At 33.9% G+C, this 18,484-nt stretch overlaps 2 protein-coding genes across 9 annotated transcripts in view; one reads left to right on the plus strand and one right to left on the minus strand.

The window, feature by feature from the left end:
* Window positions 1–18,484, plus strand: part of Slc35a1 (solute carrier family 35 member A1) — a 30,943-nt gene that overhangs the window by 3,149 nt on the left and 9,310 nt on the right. Inside the window, exons 2-4 of the mRNA XM_015499203.2 lie at window positions 1,482–1,659; window positions 17,836–17,995; window positions 18,182–18,334. Coding sequence (XP_015354689.1) covers window positions 1,482–1,659; window positions 17,836–17,995; window positions 18,182–18,334 — 491 coding nt within the window. The remainder of the gene's footprint in view (window positions 1–1,481; window positions 1,660–17,835; window positions 17,996–18,181; window positions 18,335–18,484) is intronic.
* Rars2 (arginyl-tRNA synthetase 2, mitochondrial) overlaps window positions 1–18,484 on the minus strand; it is a 93,314-nt gene that overhangs the window by 3,001 nt on the left and 71,829 nt on the right. The window lies entirely within an intron of this gene.

Consider the following 18,484-nt stretch of genomic DNA (forward strand, 5'->3'; position numbering starts at 1 on the left):
TTTTTTTTTTTTTTTTTTTTTTGCTTTTGTTTTTAAGCAGATGAACACTTGCAGTTGATCTCATGACAGAATACTGGAGTTTGAACACTAAGTAAACAAAATAGAACCTCTCCCAAATAATTCCATTCTCATGACTGGATCGCATTATACTAAATTATAATTTATATTACATGAAATCCCAAATTTTTTCTTGAAAGAAATAATTGAGCCTTGGGTGTTGGCAGTGTGAGAGTAGGAAGTATGAGAAAAACCTGGTACCCAGCTTGTGATTTTATTAAAATGGTAGAATTGACTCTGGTGCTTGAATAATAGCAGCTGCTAAAATATACTTGCAGGCAGTTTTTAAATTAAATGTCTATAAGTTGTGTATTTCCTGCATTTCAAGTTTTGTAGAGCTTTGTTCTTAATCCTCTTTTTTGTTATGAATTATTTTTTGTTTAATACAGTGAAATGAGAGGCTAGATATAATTTTTGATTTTGAAAAAGTTCTATTTTGTCATTCAATTATCCCTTTTTATTTTCTGCTGTATTTAAATTTGAAATATACATTGCAATTGCTTTCATGCTTTGCTTTCAAAGTTTGTAATCATAAAGATAATTACAATTATAATTTATAATAAACTAGTTAGTATGCCACAGAACCTTGCAATCAATTGGAACACTGAACAAAATCTATACCTAAGTGGTATTAATATGTAAAGTCATCTGTGTTTCATGTTCAGTTAATGGAAAGTATTATTTCAAAATAGGATTTTTGACAACTTAATAATTTTCCCTAAATAATTAGGATATATATTTTTTCATCAAAAGTAATATTTCATGTTATATTTTCAAGAAGGTAGTGAGGTGTGTTGGTGGCTGATGTCTCAAAATTGCTGAAAAAAGGGAAATTTTCCAACTTTGGTACCATGTCCTTTTAGATAAAAACCTCATTTAACTGGAATACCTATGGAATGTAATGTGTGGTTCTGGTTAACAAAAGTTAACTGGCTGGCTGGGATTGTGGTTCAGAGGTAGAGTGCTTGCTTGGCATATGTAAGGCATTGGGTTCATTCCTCAGCACCACTTTAAAAAATAATAAGTAAATAAAATAAAGGTATTGTGTCCATTTACAACTGAAAAAAAAAGATTAACTGGCAAATACTTTGTAATAATGATTATACAAAGTACTTCTGCCTTAAAAAGTATGGTATGCCAGAGATAAGTTAGATTTGAAGTATTTCACATGCTACATGTATTGTACTCATTTAAATTATATGCAGGTCTGCCTGGGCCTGGTACAAGAAATGAAATGTTTACTGACATTGGGATAGTACCTGGAATTAAATATATATGTATGTATGTATATGTTTAAAATGTATTTTGTGCCAGAAATTGGAAAGCATTTTGGGCTATAACTAATTGATTAGCTTTTATATACATAATATTGTATATAAAAATATTATTTTTATAATAATATTTTTGTTTCACATATTTTCCAGAAAATGTCAGTTTACTATTCAAGTTATACTGCTTGACAGTGATGACCTTGGTGGCTGCAGCTTATACTATAGCTTTAAGATACACGAGGACAACAGAAAAAGAACTCTACTTTTCAACCACAGCTGTGTGTATTACAGAAGTTATAAAGTTATTGCTAAGTGTGGGACTTCTAGCTAAGTAAGTATAAACACTTTCAGTGTGTTAAATTATTATTTTCTATCTTAGTTAAGGTATTATCTTTATTTGAAAATTCAAGCTACATCATTTCATGTTTGATTGTTTTAGAGCAGTGTTTCTCAACTAGGGGTGATTTTGTCCTCCAGGATAGATTGGGGGATGCTGTTGGCATCTTATGAAGTCTGCAAGAATGCTGCTAAATATCCTACAATCCACAGCAGCTCTCTACAGTAAATAGTTATTCAGCCCCAAATATCAGTAATGCTGAGGTTAAGAACCCTGCTCTACACCAGGGGTTGGCAAACTCTGGTCCATGGGCCAAATGCAGCTTGCTGCCTATTTTTGTTGCAATAGAGACTGTATGTCTCAGATAGCCTAAAATATTTACTGTTTGACCCTTACAGAAAACATTGCTGACCTCTGTTATAGAGGATGTAAGGATACTAATAAACATTTCTTAAGTGTTTCCTGTATGAAGTGCTAGGCACTGTGCTAATTGATTTTCATGACATCTTTTTTATACTTGGGATTGAACCCAGGAGCACTTAACCACCGAGCCACATCCCCAGCCCATTTTAATACGTTGTTTAGAGATAGGCTCTTGCTGAGTTGCTTAGGGCCTCGCTAAGATGCTGAGGCTGGCTTTGAACTTGCAATACTCTTGCCTCAGCCTCCCAAGCGCTGGGATTACAGACATGTGCCACTGTGCCCAGCTGATGGGGACCTCTTTGAATCATTAGGACAGGTCATAGTTCATACAGGCTCAAAATGTGTATTGGTGAGAGTGGGGAAGTGGTAAGGAATAGCATGTATGTAGGCTTTAAAGAAACAGACAAGTTACATTTAAATAGTTCCAGACTCATTTCTAGATTCTTAAATTTTTATTGAGTAGTTCCTATGTGATAGTTTTTATATTGAATGCTGGTATATAGCTATAAATGAGCTAGATATGGTCTCTCCCTTCTTGGAATATAGTTTTAGTGGAAGAGACAAAAAAAGTAAACACATGGTTTCAAATGATCATGTGAAAAAGAATGATTTGGGGAGGGAAAAAAGAACAAAAATTACTTAAAGTTGGATGGTAGAAGACTTTAATATATTTGAATGTAAAACTTATCTAGTAGGCAGAGATACTGAGGAAGCGTAATTTATTAGATTTGCAAGTACAGTAAAATCCTGCGTTATGTAAAATTCTTTCATGTGAAGATTTTAAATGAGATGTATAATCATACCTTTATTTTTATTTTTATTTTTTTAAAGAGAGAGAGAGAGAGAGAGAGAGAGAGAGAGAGAGAGAGAGAGAATTTTTAATATTTATTGTTTAGTTTTCGGGGGACACAACATCTTTGTTTGTATGTGGTGCTGAGGATCAAACCCGGGCCGCGCGCATGCCAGGCGAGCGCGCTACCGCTTGAGCCACATCCCCAGCCCTAATCATACCTTTAAAAGGCAGCGTTTCACATGCAAATATCTCCATGTTTAAAATTCCAGAACAAGTTCCATTTAACAACCTTTGAATTCATAAATTAATAGAATCTTAAGGCTTAGCTCTTTTTTAAAAAAAAATTTTTTTAGATGTTGATGGACCTTTATTTTATTCATTTATTTATATGTGGTGCTGAGAATTGAACCCAGTGCCTCACACATGCTAGGCAAGCACTGTACCACTGAGCCACGACTCCAGCCCAAGACAGCTTCTTTTAAGAAAAGTATAGGGTTCCCCAAATTTCAAAGCGACAAAAAACTGTAACTCAGGAATTAAATAGGACTGTCAGAGTATAATGTTAGCTGTTTTAAATTGTAAGACCAAATCATGGTTCAGTTTGTCTTGTAGCTGTTACAAATTTTTAGAAACCAATAAGAGAGTAAGAAACCTTTGGTATAACAACAATTGTGCTAGTTTTCTGCCAATCCACCTACATTGATTTTCTGTTTTATTTTGGTTCTTTTCCAGGTTTGCATTGTTTGGTGTTTAGTATTTCTTAGTTTTGTTTATTTATCATTGTTATGAGTATGGTTAAGTGGTTTTGTTGAAAATTTTTTTGGTAATTATGTCAAAACAAAATCACAAAAATTTCTTAAAATTGATCAGGCTAGTCAAATGATGGTGCTGAAATAACAACAGTGTGGAAAAACCAAATACTATACTTCATCATCATTATCAATCAATAGTTGCAGTGTCTGTTGCCAGCAACTTGCACACAAAGACCAGGCACAGTCAGTAAAAAAGTAAAGAATTATGAGATAGAGTTTTCGTTTTGACATTTGATTTTATGTAACTATCAAGAATTTGGTCATGGAGAAGAATAATTTAAAACACAAGGAATTTATTAGAAAAGCAAGCACATACATAAAAAAAAAAACTTAGTGTGAAATAAGTGAAATGCATTTGAAACTAGTAAATTTTAGGCTAACTATTAATTTTCATGGAGAAATTTACTGAAAAAATACTATTTATTCAAAATACATTGGTTAAAAACTGAATACCAAATATTCATACAAGAAAAATGTTTTTTTGGGGAACATTTTTGGGTTTACTTTTATGAGGATATCTGAAAATATTAACTTACAGAAATGGTAAAAGAGTGAAAGATAAAGAATTATTTCAAATTATGAGGTCACAGATTTGTGGCTGCAAAATGAAATGTTATAGAACATTGTGATTGCTTCTTCAGCAATATATGATAAGAATGGATAATGAAACTAAAGTACAACTATCAGTTTGGGAAAGATACATAGTGAAAATGCTGAAAATTGGTTGTGTATTTGAAAGGACAACTAGCTTGTAATAATTCACCTGAAGCAATTGGATTATGAGAAAGATGAATAAAATAGTAAGACTCTTTTGGCCACTAAGAATGTATTGGATAGTTAAGAGTTGCTGCAAATGGAAAACTTCTAGGTTTAGTGGTATGAAGTGTGCAAGAAAGTCAAAAAAGACACTTCAACACCAACATTTCTTTGTGTACATGTAAAAGCAGGTCATTTAAAAAAATAAGTAGTTCAAAGGCAGACAAGGTGTTAAATAGTTTGTTAAAAAACACAGTTTGGATGTCAGTACTTTGCTGTGATGGTGAGATTTCTATCACAGAAAATATTTGTTACTTGAAAAATTTATGAGATGGTCTGTTATATACAAGTAATAAAAATTGTTATATTTGAAAGCTGTTTCTTATATAATGTTAAAATAATTTTCTAGAGCTAAATGGTGAAATTAGTTTTTTCTTTGTATTTAAAATGGAAGTAATACTGTTATCATTTGATGGTAAGGATGACAATGTTGAGATATTATGGGAGAATGTAGAAGGATTACATTAGAAATAACTAAAGGTCTTGGGTTACTATTTAAGTGGAAAAAACTTTTAAATGAAGTCAAAGCTTTTTGCTTTCTACCCACTCTTACCCTATTATGAACTACAACAATTTTGTGGAGTTGACACAACTATTATCCTAGAACTTCAATTTTATTTGAACTATGCAAAGTTTAATCTCATTATAGAATCCTTCAGCTTGGCTGTTTATTTAGCATGGTCCTTAAGTAATGCTTTTTTACTTAATAATATGTTTAGTCTTGGCTAATTATTAAAATCTGTATCATTTTATATTATATATAATTTTAGATAGGGTTGGAGGACAGAGACTCATTGAAGTGGCACCAGCAATTCTTAGCATTTTATAATTAAATTTCACGTACAGAGAAATATCACTGCCACATCCAAATAATCAGTGCTTCATTCCTCCAAACATTTTAAACATATAATCATGCTAAGATTGTTTCAAGATATTGTTAATAAAATGTAGTGGATCCTGTGCATTGGTGTATGTCTGAAATCTCAGCTACTTGGGAGGATGTGGAAGAAGAATCCTGTTTGAGGGCAGGCTGAGCAACTTAGTGAGGCCATCTCACAATAAAATAAGGGTTGGGAATGTAGCTCATTGGTGAAGTGCTTGCCTAGTATGTGTGAGGCTCTGAGTTCAGTTTTTAGGACTGGGGGAAAAAAAAGGTAATGGGGTAGTTAGGTTCATTCATTTATTTAGCAGATATTTATCAAGCCAAAATTATAAGCTTAACACTGTTCTAGATGCAAGAAGTAAAGTTGCAAACTAAAAAGGCATAGTTCTACCCTCATAGAATTTATGGTATATAGAAGACCAAATATAATAATAAGAAAAAAGTTGGTGGTATTATGAAGGAAAAGTAGAAAGTACTGTAAACAAATATAACAGAGGGACTTTATTGGATTGGGGGGTTTCCTCTTTGAGGAAGTTACAATTAGCAGTAGACCTGAAGATTGAATTACAAATTAAGTAGAGAGGGTGCAAAGAGAACAGAGATTCTTAAGGCAGAAAAATTCATCAGGGTATAAAAGGGTAATCTTGTGGACCTGTTAAAAGATTTAGGGGTTTGATCTTCAGCATAATCATTGAGCAGTTTAAATTGGGGACTAACATGGTAGCCCATTTTGCTTTGAGAGTCACATTTACCCTTTTAAAGGTATGGATTGGACAGTTTGGAAGTGCAGTGAAGTGTCTGAGTGGGAAGGAGGGAAACTTATTATAATGGCCTATGATGACAGCACAGTATTGAAGAGAAGTTAATGGATTTGAGTTCTGCTCTGGACATATAATCTATAGGACCTAGTGTTGGGTTTGTGTAGTCAGTTCTCATTATCTATAGGAGTTATATTTTATGAAGTCATCATCAGCATTGAATTAGTGAATGTGAAACTGTTGCTACTAGGGGAAATACAGGTTTTGGTTCCTATGAGCCTTTGGTCACGTTTTTTGTCAACTGTTCTATATATAACCTTGCTTTATGTGTGTTTCATTAAAGACACTTTAGCACTGTAATTTGGATCTTAACTATCCCCTAAAGGCCCATGTGTTAAAGACTTGGTCCTCAGCCTGGCACTCTTGGGAGACAGAGGAACTCTTTAAGAGATGGGGCCTACTGGGAAGTCTTTAGGACACTGAGGACATGACCTTGAAGGGGACTATGGGATGCTGCTTTCCTCTTCTTCTCTTTTTTTCCTGATGGGTGGTTTTGCTCTGCCATGCACTCTAACCATGATATGCTGGCCTAGCTAAAAGCAATGGAGTAAACCAATCATAGACTGAAACCTCCATAAATATGAGCCATAATAAACCCTCTCTATGATTAGCTCAGGTATTTTGCTATATAGTAACAGAAATCTAACACATTTAATACACATTGTTGATTAATAATCATTAAACTCATGGCCAAAAGCACTATCATTCATGTCTGAAAAAGCTTATCCATTATATATTTTTTCCATAATGCCATATTATAGCCTTCTTACACTTAGAACACTAAGTAACACTTTAGCCCTGTGCTTGGGGGCCATTTTAAACAGCAAAATGACTAACAGAAAGCATTAAAATTATGAAAAATGTGGCAATAATGTGCATGTTGGGTGATGTGATTTTTTGGCGCCTCTGAAAGAGCACTGCAATTATTGATTAGGGGGTTACAAATAAATTTTAGAGAGTAGGAAAATTCACACATATACAGTCTATGAATAAGGAGGATGGACTATAAGGTAAGAGAAAGGGAAGTATCCAAAATCATATCCATGTTTCCTACTATAATACCTGGTTAGTTGCTTTTTTCTGAGACAGGAAGAAAAACAGATTTGGGGAAAAGAAAATACTAACAACTTAATTTTGAGTAGATATAATATAAAGTTTTTAAGGACATTGAGACATCTAAGTGGGCATGGAGAACAGGCAGTTTGATTTAATGGGTCTGGAATTCAGAAGACAGGTCTGGATTGAATAAATAAATCTGAGAGTCCTTATCACATAAGAAGTATTTAATAACATAGGATTAAAATAGATTGTTAAAAAGAGTGGTTTTGTAAAAAGTTTTCATACTTATGTCATTTGACTTCATACATGTTAAAGCGTTCTCTTTTCTGAACAGGATAGCTAGAAACCCCAGAACAAATATGAAAAATACATCATGCGCTGGGGATGTGGCTCAAGTGGTAACGCGCTCACCTGGCATGCGCAGGGCGCTGGGTTTGATCCTCAGCACCACATAAAAATAAAATAAAGATGTTGTGTCCACAGAAAACTAAAAATAAATATTAAAAAATTCTCTCTCTCTCTAAAAAAAAAAACAAACAGATGCAGTCTGTTTCAACAAGTGGAAGTTAGTTTCTTTAAGAATAATCAGGAGAGTAAGTCTGATCTGAGGTTAGTGCTTTAGAACTTTGTGAAGAAGTAATTTGAGCATGCTAGGGTAAATATAAGGTCAATCAAAGAGAATAGATTAGACTCTTTGGGTGCCAATAATTTAAGCATAGGTAGTTGAAGCTTCAGTGATAATTCCTGGTGAACCTTTAGGGATCTGAAGAATGAGAACTTTGAGCCTGAAAAGGGATAATATAATCTCTAGCAGATTGACCTGCCCAAATTATTTAGGTTCCAGAGCCAGTGTTTCTTAACTTTCTGTCACTATAACAAAATACCTGAGATAATCAACTTATAAAAAGAAAGGTTTAGTCTGGTTCATATTTAGACTTTGCAGTCCATGATAGGTTGGCCCTTTGCTTTTGTTTCTGTAATAAGGCAGCAAATCCTAGCAGGAATACACGGTGGAATAAAGCTACTCACTTCATGGCCAGGAAGCGATAGAGAGCAATGAAGGGCTGGAGTCCCATTGTCCCCTTCAAAGGCATGCCCTCAATGATTTAAGGGCTTCCCACCAGGCCACACATCTTTAAGATTCTACCACCAATAACACCAAGCTGGAGATCAGGCTTTTAACATATGGTATCTAGGGACAATCAACTATAGTGCCCATGTTTTAAATGAAAGGTCAATCTGTCAGAATCTGAGGTGGAAGAGGTTTCTATAATTAGGAAATACTATTTAGACAGAACCTATGATGGCAATCTAGGTCAGATGGCTGAGACACTAATTCTCCTTGATTCTTTTTCTTCCCTTTATCTTTTCACTAAGGCAGATGTAGAAGGGTTGTAATCCCTAAGGCATGGGTGTCCTAACATTCAAATTAGTAGGCAAAACCTTTGTAGGCTGAAGAGTATAGCTGGCCCGCTAAAATGCTGGAAGATAATAGCTTAATTCTGATCCTACATCTCTTCTTTGCCCTGCACATTCATAATATTTAAAAGAGAGTAAAGTAAAAATTATGAATGCAATTTGCTTGAAACTTTGGGGATATTTAACTTCATGTAAGAAAGAAATTGGTTTCAATGAAGAGTGCCTGATATATATTGGGGCAATAGAGACTATGGATTTTATTTTTATTTCTTTAGGGAAAAAGTCAAATCACATTTTCTCAGGCCATGGGAAAAGAACAAAAGGCAGAGGTGCATACTTTGATATGAATGCTAAGAAAATCGTGATAAATATGAGGAGCCATTTAAAACATATTATTGCTATAAGCTAAAATTGCTCTAGAAAAATGACTACTGTGAAAAATGCATTTTTAGGGGCTGGGGATGTGGCTCAAGTGGTTGCACGCTCACCTAGCATGTGTGAGGCACTGGGTTTGATTCTCAGCACCACATAGAAACAAAATAAAGATATTGTGTTCACCTAAAACTAAAAAAAATAAATATAAAAAAAAAAGAAAAATGCATTTTTAAAAACCTCATGATTTCATTTCTTTAGAAAGCAAGTAACTACACACTGTAGGATACCTGCTGTTAATCACCATCAAACAGTTATGAGAAGTGCCAAACATCCTTTTTTTTTTAAGACTGCAGCAACTAAATTTATTGCCTTCAGACATTCGGAATCATTGTATTTGAGACTGGGTTAAGGAAACAATGTTTCATGTCCCCCCTTAGAGAAAGATGAAGGAAACATGTAGGTAAATACAGCTGATTTTCATTTCATTCCTGATTGTCCATGTCAGCTGTTGCTATTAATTGCTCTTATTAGAAATCTTAGGCTAAGGGAAAAGTTTTAATTTGCCAAAAGTGCCTAGAAAGTAACTGGCAGTGACAGGAGTAGAAGACAAGATGTCTGATCTCTAATTTTCAAATTACGAGTTTTTCAGAACAATGAAATAATTGAAAAGTCTGTTGGTTAGTTAGGACAAAGAAAAGCACTTGAAAGTGTTAGACATTTAAGTAGTTTCCAATAATTTATTTTTTAAAATTTTAACTTTATTTCCAAATATTAACAGTTTATCCTATGTCTTAATTCAGATTATTATTTCCAAATTTTAACATTTTTACCATATGTCCTCAGATTGCTATAACAAAATACCATAGACTGGGTAGCTTAAACAGTAAACATTTATTTCCCATGATTCAGAGGCTTGGGGAGAGGGGGCGGTCTAAGTGTAAGGTGCAGGCAGTTTAGGCTTCTGTGAAGGCCCTTTTCCTGATTTGCCTACAGCTTCCTCTTCTTAGAAGATACTAATCCCATCTTGGAGACTTCATCTTCATGACTTCATCTAAACCTAAGGCCCCCCACCTCTAAATACCATCAATTTGGGGCATCAATATATAAATTGGGGGCAGGGGATACATAAACAAATATTTGGTCTATAGCACATGACACATATGATAAAGCATACTTTTAGAATAAGGTCATTCGCTTATAATTATCAAATTTGAGACATCAATACTGATACAATACCATTATGTAGTTTGCAGACCTTAGATAAATTCTGTCAGTTGCCCTGCTAATGTCCTTTCTAGTAAGATTATTTTTACTGAATTGCAGTCCACTCCAGGATCCCACTCTGCATTTAGTTGTCATATATCTAGCTTCCATTAATCTCACACAGTTCCTTCTTTCTTTTTCATGTGTCCTTAACACTGTTAAATGGCATGGGCCATTTATTTTGTATAATATCTTTCAAATTAATTTGTTGACTGCCTCTTAAGATTACATTTAGGGTTTTTTTTTGGGGGGCGGTGTAGGAATATTACAGAAAGATGCGTCCTTCTCAGTGCAACATATTATGATGTACATGCCATCTATTAGTCCTGTTTCTATTGATTTAACTTTGATTTCTTGATTAAGGTAGTATCTGTTGGGTTTCTCTGAAGTTACCAATTTCCTTGTTGTAATTAACAAGTATCTTATGGTGAGATAGTTCGAGACTAGCTAAATATTCTCTTTACCATTATGCTTTTATCCATTAGTCTTATTGTCCATTGATACTGTCAAATGAATTCCTGATGCCAGGTATGGTGGTGCATGCCTGTAATCCCAGCAGCTCAGGAGGCTGAGGCAGGATTGTGAGTTCAAGGCCAGCCTCAGCAAATGCAAGGTGTTAAGCAACTCATTGATTCGTGTCTCTAAATAATAAAGACCAAATAGGGCTGGGGATGTGGCTCAATGGTTGAGTGCCCCTGAGTTCAATCCCCAGTAACCCCCTCCCTCCATAAAAAGAATTCCTAATATGCCATCATTTCCTAATATCTCAATATTCCCTGTGCATTTATTCATTGTTTTTCTACTCTGAAGAGCTCCCTACCAGCCCCATGGACTAATGGATTATTTTATTGTATGGGTTAGAATTCATTATTATTATTATTTTGAGGCTTAGTACACCCCCCCTCCCTGCCCCATTAGTCTCTGAACTGAACTTTTTAGCATAGCAAGTTTTGAAGGTTTATTTGTATTTTTAGTGCTTCAACCCTGAACCATACATTTCTTCAAGGATTTCTTGTTCCTTTCTTTCTTTTTTTCCCTCCAGAATGGTATTTAGAAACCAGAATCTAGACACTAGGTGGTCATATTGCTACTACATTATCCTTGCTTCTAGACCTTTCAGCAAATAGTTAGGGAATATATGCATGTGTGTATACACACACACCTATCTATATCTCTGTATAACAATGAGTTACATATGATTCAGCACTTCAGAGTTTTCTAACCTTCCCTTTACTCATAATGGTTATGAATCTAGCTTCCATTATCTTCAAGATATTTATTTTTCAATCCTAGAATACATAATAGTTTCAGAATTTCTAATGCATACTTTTGAAAAATACACCTACTAACTAAAGTTCAGTGTTTGTAGTAGTGGTTTTTGTTTCTAGTTTTAGAGCATATATAGTAAAAATGCTGTTTTAGGATATTTTGGTTAATTCTTTTTCCCTTTTCAATATAATTTCATTATTCATTTGAAATAATGACAGGTATTTTTGGTTTCTGTTTCTACTTAATTTAGGATTCTTGCATTCTTATTGGTTTTACTTAGAGCTATTGCAGTTACTTATAACTTTTGGAATATGGAATTATACTTATTTCAATCAGAAGTTAAGTTAGAACTGCAAATATAAAAAAGAGGATGTGGGGAAGAATTAATGGATAGCTACTTGGATAGATAAGGTTTATATGGTCTAATTGATGAATACTAGTTATGTGGAAGTGATTGCTGGATAATGTGAGATACACTGTATTTTCTTTTTTTATAATTAAATATTTTATCTTTTTTACACTTTTTCACGCATTTGTGTCATGTCAATCCATTAGAAATCTGCCTCGTTCTTTAAAGCTGCATGGATTCCATATATGGGTGTACCATATACACCAGTCTCTGTTGGTGGACAGAAAGGGAAGTGAAACCACCTTAGGACAAAGTCAACTTTTTATTGTTTGCTACTCACCACAATCTATGAAGACTAAACCTAGCAGATGTGTAAATGTTAACGTATGTACACTTTGGGTGTGTCTTAGTAATAAACCAAATGTATCTTAAATCTTTGAACTACTTACCTATATTAAGATCAGAGAAGATTCTTTTACTCTTTTACAATATTATCTAGAATAAATTAATGGAGCTGTCAAATACCTATGTTACAGATTTTCTAGATCTATTTTTTTCTCTTGTGGGATTATGTTTCACTAACTCTTTGTACAAATGCTATAATGGGTTCAGGGTCATGGGAAGTAAGAGTCGTATGTCTCATATGGTGGGTATTATTGTCCTCAAATTGACCACATTATTGATTTTAATTAACCACATTATTGATTTTTATACCTAGCCACTCAAAATCTTTTATGTGAGTTAAATATATTAAACTTTGCAGATGATAAGAAATTTGTAAACAAAATTAAAATTTCTTACCCTCACAAGTAACTTGTGCTGCCTTCATTTTTTACAGTGCCTCGGTAAATTAGCCCAGGATTTTATGCCTTCTAGTAGTTCTCATCAGATCAAGAGTTGGAAGAATGAGGCCTGTTTTTGACCCAAAAATAGGTCAGAAAGAATTGGTTTCAGTCAGTTGATAGTAAATTTAGGTGGGGAGGCATCAGTGGAATATCTCTGCATTCAACATGGAGCTTCAGGACTTCTTCAGGTAACAAAAGGTTGCACATGAATTCTATTCCAATGATAAGAATCAAATAAATAGTTCAAGTCGGAAATTTAATAGGGAAAGACTATATCTAAAAAGCTTTTTCATGATATAATATTCTAGCAAAGTCATTTGTTTTTTTCCTCTTTCCACATTTTTAAATTGATGTATTGTAGTTGTACATAGTGATGGATTTGTTGCATATTCATACATGCACACAATATACAATTTGGCCAATATCACTTCCTAGCACTTCCTCCTCCCCTCCCCACTTTTTATCCCTGTTCCTGGTCCCTTTCCTTTAATGATCTTCCTTTGATTTTCATGAGATCTCTGCCCCCACTTTTTTTTTTCCCCTTTTCCTCCCTCTCTTAGCTTCCACATATGAGAGAAAACATATGACCCTTGATCTTTTTTGAGTTTGGCTTATTTCACTTAACATATGGTCTCTAGTCCCATTGTTTGTCCTGCAAATGACATAATTTCTTTTTCTTTATGGCTGAATAAAAGTCCATTGTGCATTTGTACCATATTTTCTTTATCCATTTATCCATGGATGGAACCTAGACTGGTTCCATAGTTTGGTTATTGTGGATTCTGCTGCTATAAACATAGGTGTGCATTTATCATTGCAGTATGATGACTTTAATTCAATAAATACCAATGAGTGGTATAGTGGTCATATGGTGTTTCTATGCCTAGTCTTTTAAGGAAACTCCATCCTGATTTTCTTTAAGTGGTTGTACTAATTTATAATCCCACCAACAGTGTAAAAAAAGTGTTCTTTTTTTCCTCTACATCCTCTCCACCATTTATTATTATTTGCATTCTTGATGACTGCTACTATGACTGGTGCCAGATGAAATCTTGGTGTAGTTTGATTTGCATTTCCCTAATTGCTAATGATGATGAATATTTTTTTCACATACTTGTTGGCCACTTATATTTCTTCTGAGAAACGTCTTTAATTCATTTGTCTATTAATTGTGTTATTTGATTTGTTGGGTGTTTTTGAGTTCTTTATATATATTCTAGATATGAATCCTCTGTCAGAAAAGTAGCTAGTGAAGATATTCTCCCATTCTATAGGTTCTCTCTTCACATTCCTAATTATTTCCTCTGCTATACAGCTTGTTAATTTCATGCCATCCCATTTATTAACTCTAAGCATTATTTCCTGAGCTTTAGAGGTCCTTTTGAGAAAGTCATTTAGAGTGTACTAGAGTGTTGACTCTTTGTTTTCTTCTGAGCTGCATAGTTTCTGGTCTAATTCTGAGGTCTTTGATCCATTTTGAGTTGATTTTTGTGCAGGGTGAGAGATAAGGGTCTAGTTTCAGTCTTCTACAGATGGATAACCATTTTTTTCCCAGCACCATTTGTTAAAAAGGCTGTCTTTTCTCCAATGTGTGTTTTTGGCACCTTTGTCCGGGATCAGATAGATGACTATTATCTGTGTAGGTTTATCTATGTGTCTTCTATTCTATACCACTGGTCTATGTGTCTATTTTTTATGCCACTACCATAGCCCTGTAATATAATTTAAATTCAGGTATTGTTGATGCCTCCAGGATGGCTTTTTTTTTCTTCCTATTAAATTTAATAAATTCGTTTTTAACAAAAGGTATTTATTAAAAGGTATTTTTGGGGCTGGGGATGTGGCTCAAGTGGTAGTGCGCTCGCCTGGCATGTGTGCGGCCCGGGTTCGATCCTCAGCACCACATACAAACAAAGATGTTGTGTCCGCCAAAAACTAAAAAATAAATATTAAAAAATTCTCAAAAAAAAAAAAAGGTATTTTTGATTTCACTCCCCCCCCCCCAAAAAAAAAGCCAGGATAAACAACCTTTAGGTTTTATTTATTATTTCTATAGTATATTAGGCTGTAGTATATTTAGCATCAATTGTTTCTTAATAGTAAAACAAAAGGAAAGGTGATTTACTAGTATTTTCTGGTAGGTATTTGTTCCTGTTACTTTTATTTATTTTTTTTTAATAAACTTTAGTGAGTAAAGCTAAGTAGCTGTAAGTCTGTACCCTTAATAAATTAGCAGGATTTCATCTGATTAATACTTAATAATACCCCTTCTTTTAAACTTTGTGTGGTAAGATTTCCACTTATTTTTCCATATACCTCCTAAGTCTTTCTACTTTTTTGGTTGTTGTTGTTGTTGTTCTTGAACTTTTGGTCTTAAGCTTCTGTAACTTATTTCAAAACTATCTTATGTATAATTATGTAATGTTGCTATAATTCTGAGGTACTGCAGTGAAATTGGAGCTTTCTAGTAATTAGAATTCTGGTATACTTTGGCTTCTGTACTATCTGTATTAGAGAAGGTGCCAGAAAAAGATACCTAAACCTTTCTGATTCTGAAGAAAAATAGCTTTTAAGCATCCAATAAGTAGATTATGTATGGCCAAAAAAGATGAAAAAATGGTGGTTAATCCTTACACAGCACTTTACTGGTTCGTTACATTGAAGGAAAAAGAGTTACCAGATTGTCTGCAAAGCCCTACTTCTTATGTAAAAACTGAAAAAGTGGGAGGTAAGATATAGAAAAATTGACAGGGAGGAAAGGGATCACACAACCTTTATTCATCCAGGTCTTGTGGTTATACAGACTAGCAATTTGATCCTTAAGTGACCCATATTCTGACAGTACAGAGGCCAACTCTGTTCTCTGGACAGCCAAAAAAGCCACTAGTACCATGAAGGTTTCTATCTCTGAGGGGTGGAGGTAAAATGGCATTGCCTGTAGCTGGTGATTAAGGAAAGGAATAGCCACTATGTTGTAACCTATGAAGTCAGCTAGAAGAGCTTTTTGTTAGAGATAAATGGATACAGGAGGAGGTGGAGTATGGAGGTATTTGTACAAATGATACCTCAGTAGTTCCTTTAGGGTGTGCTACTCCGATTTTACCCTTCTAAAAGTAGTTTCCTGTACTTCACATAGCCTGTATGATTTCATGTGATTCTGGTTAGTGAATTATGTTTACTTATGTTTCCTAACTCATCATCATTAAAGATGGTTTCTTGGGTTAGACCTCTGTGGCACTTTTTTTTACTTTAATTTTTTTTCCTACAAATTTATAATTGAGAAAACATTCTTTAAAAAAAAATTATTCCCTATACTCCCTTTAACATGTCAAGAAAGTAAGTAAGACATCTGAAATTTTTTAAAGAAGCAACAAAGAGTTGGGGTATAGCTCAATGGCGGGGTGCTTGCCTACCATGGACAAGGTCCTGGGTTCTATCCCCAGTACCACAAAACAAAAACAAAAGCTAAATCTTTTCAGTAGAACAATCCTTTTGGTATTCCCCTCCCCACTTCTGCTATAGGTTGTAGTTCACTAACAAGTTGGAGGTTGTTGAATTTGGCAGTAAAAAATGATGTGTAATTAAGAAGGATAAGTTTTGTTTCTGTGGTCTAGGCCAAATTTACTGTCTTAATCATTTTCTTGGGGGTTATACTAATGCTATAGGTATAAATTTGACATAATGAAGTTTTGCTTACCCTCAGAACTTAATTATTTTTCCATTATTTAAATATGAAAAATTGAGTTTGCAGCTGTTGATTTTAATTTGTTAACCCAAAATACAGAGGCACATTCTGATTACCATAAAATAGAGCTATTTTACCAAAACAGTATTATGGCCCTCAATAAGGGTATTGTATGTTACATTCAGAACCATTTTGATAAAGCACTTTTTGGGAGATATTGATGCTTATTATGAAATATTGCTTTATTTTTATTTTCAGGAAATAAATAAACTGATTTACAGTACAGGAAATATGAGCCAGATTAGCCAATCCACCTAAGCAAAATTAAGGATAGTTAAGAGCATGCATAATCAATGTGCAGTTGGGTAGTAAACTTTTTGTACATTACAGATATAGGTTACTGTTGTTGAGATTAGTATTCAGATTTCTTATAGAATTATATAGGTTTGACTTAAATTTTGTGAGACTATGCATATATATTTATTGTCTATTTTATAAGCAAAGTTAATTTACAAATAATGTTGACTTGATGACTAATCTAAGTAACTTCCATTCTATTGTAGCCTTTTTCTTTTTTTGCTCTTAAAGTGTAATTTGGGAAAAAAAAGACTATTAAAAATATGGTCTGATCAATTAAAAGAGTGAACTTAATGCAATATGGTAAAGTGGCAGAGGATTTTTAAAGTAGGTAATCTCTATTAGCAATTCTGTTTCCTGATATCTTATTACCTAATATTCTTAGAAACTCCTAGATATTTGACCAGAAGTTGATGGTCATGAACCTAGTTATCATCACATAGAAATTAATAATGATGGAGCTCCCATGTCAGTCTTTACAACCCAGTTTTTGAAAATAGCCTGGTAGGCCCTGGGTAAGGATTGGATCCCTCATGGGAGAGGGAGGATTGAGGGAGAGGAAGTAAAAAAAAAAAAAAAAAAAATTAATAACAAAAGTAGAATTTTAAATTTTTTAAAAATATTTTTTATGGTACTGAGAATTCAACCCCAGGGGTCCTCTATGTAGCATTGAGCTACATTGCAGCTCTTTAAAATTTTTATTTTCATAAAGGGTCTTGCTAAATTGGCTAGGCTGGCCTGAAACTTGGAATCCTTCTGCCTCAGCTTCTTGAGTAGCTGGAATTACAATTACAGCATGTGCTTGGGAAATTTTAATTTTCAAAATGGGAATGTTATCATTAGTATGCTTCTTTGAATAGTTGGAAATTATTTTTTAAAGTGTGCTACATTATATCAGTAGACCTAACACAGTATTACTATCCTATGTGATAGGAATCTTATTAAACCATGTTTTAAAATTTTCTACCTTACCACCCTTTCATCTCCTACTTTTCTTTTCAAAGAGAAACTGGTAGTCTGGGTAGATTCAAGACATCTTTAAGTGAAAACATCTTGGGGAGCCCCAAGGAACTGATGAAGTTAAGTGTGCCATCGTTAGTGTATGCTGTTCAGAACAACATGGCTTTCCTAGCTCTTAGCAATCTGGATGCAGCAGTATACCAGGTAAGCGGCATTAGTGATAATCAAAGGCTCTGAATTTTAAAAAATACTTTTAGAGTAGGAAGGTTTTTATTCTTCATGTTATGAAATATTTTTTCTCAATACTTCTGTTAATGGCATCAGAAATAATATATTTGTGTTAGAGGCTAATTTTTGCTGAATTTATTAATTAATTGTTTTTGTTTCCAGGTCACCTACCAATTGAAGATTCCCTGCACTGCTTTATGTACTGTTTTAATGTTAAACCGGACACTCAGCAAATTACAATGGATTTCAGTTTTTATGCTGTGTGGCGGAGTCACGCTTGTACAGTGGAAACCAGCTCAAGCTACAAAAGTGGTGGTAAGAAATAAAATGCATACCATAACTAAAATAGGAAACTTCCTATCTTATATACTCAGACATCACATTATATGATTAATTTCTATGATTTTAAATAAACTTTGCCTAATTGATAGACTTTTACCCCCTTAGCATTATACTATTATAAAG

This window comes from Marmota marmota, unplaced genomic scaffold (assembly GCF_001458135.2).
Source record: "Marmota marmota marmota unplaced genomic scaffold, marMar, whole genome shotgun sequence".
NCBI classification, from domain to species: domain Eukaryota; kingdom Metazoa; phylum Chordata; class Mammalia; order Rodentia; family Sciuridae; genus Marmota; species Marmota marmota.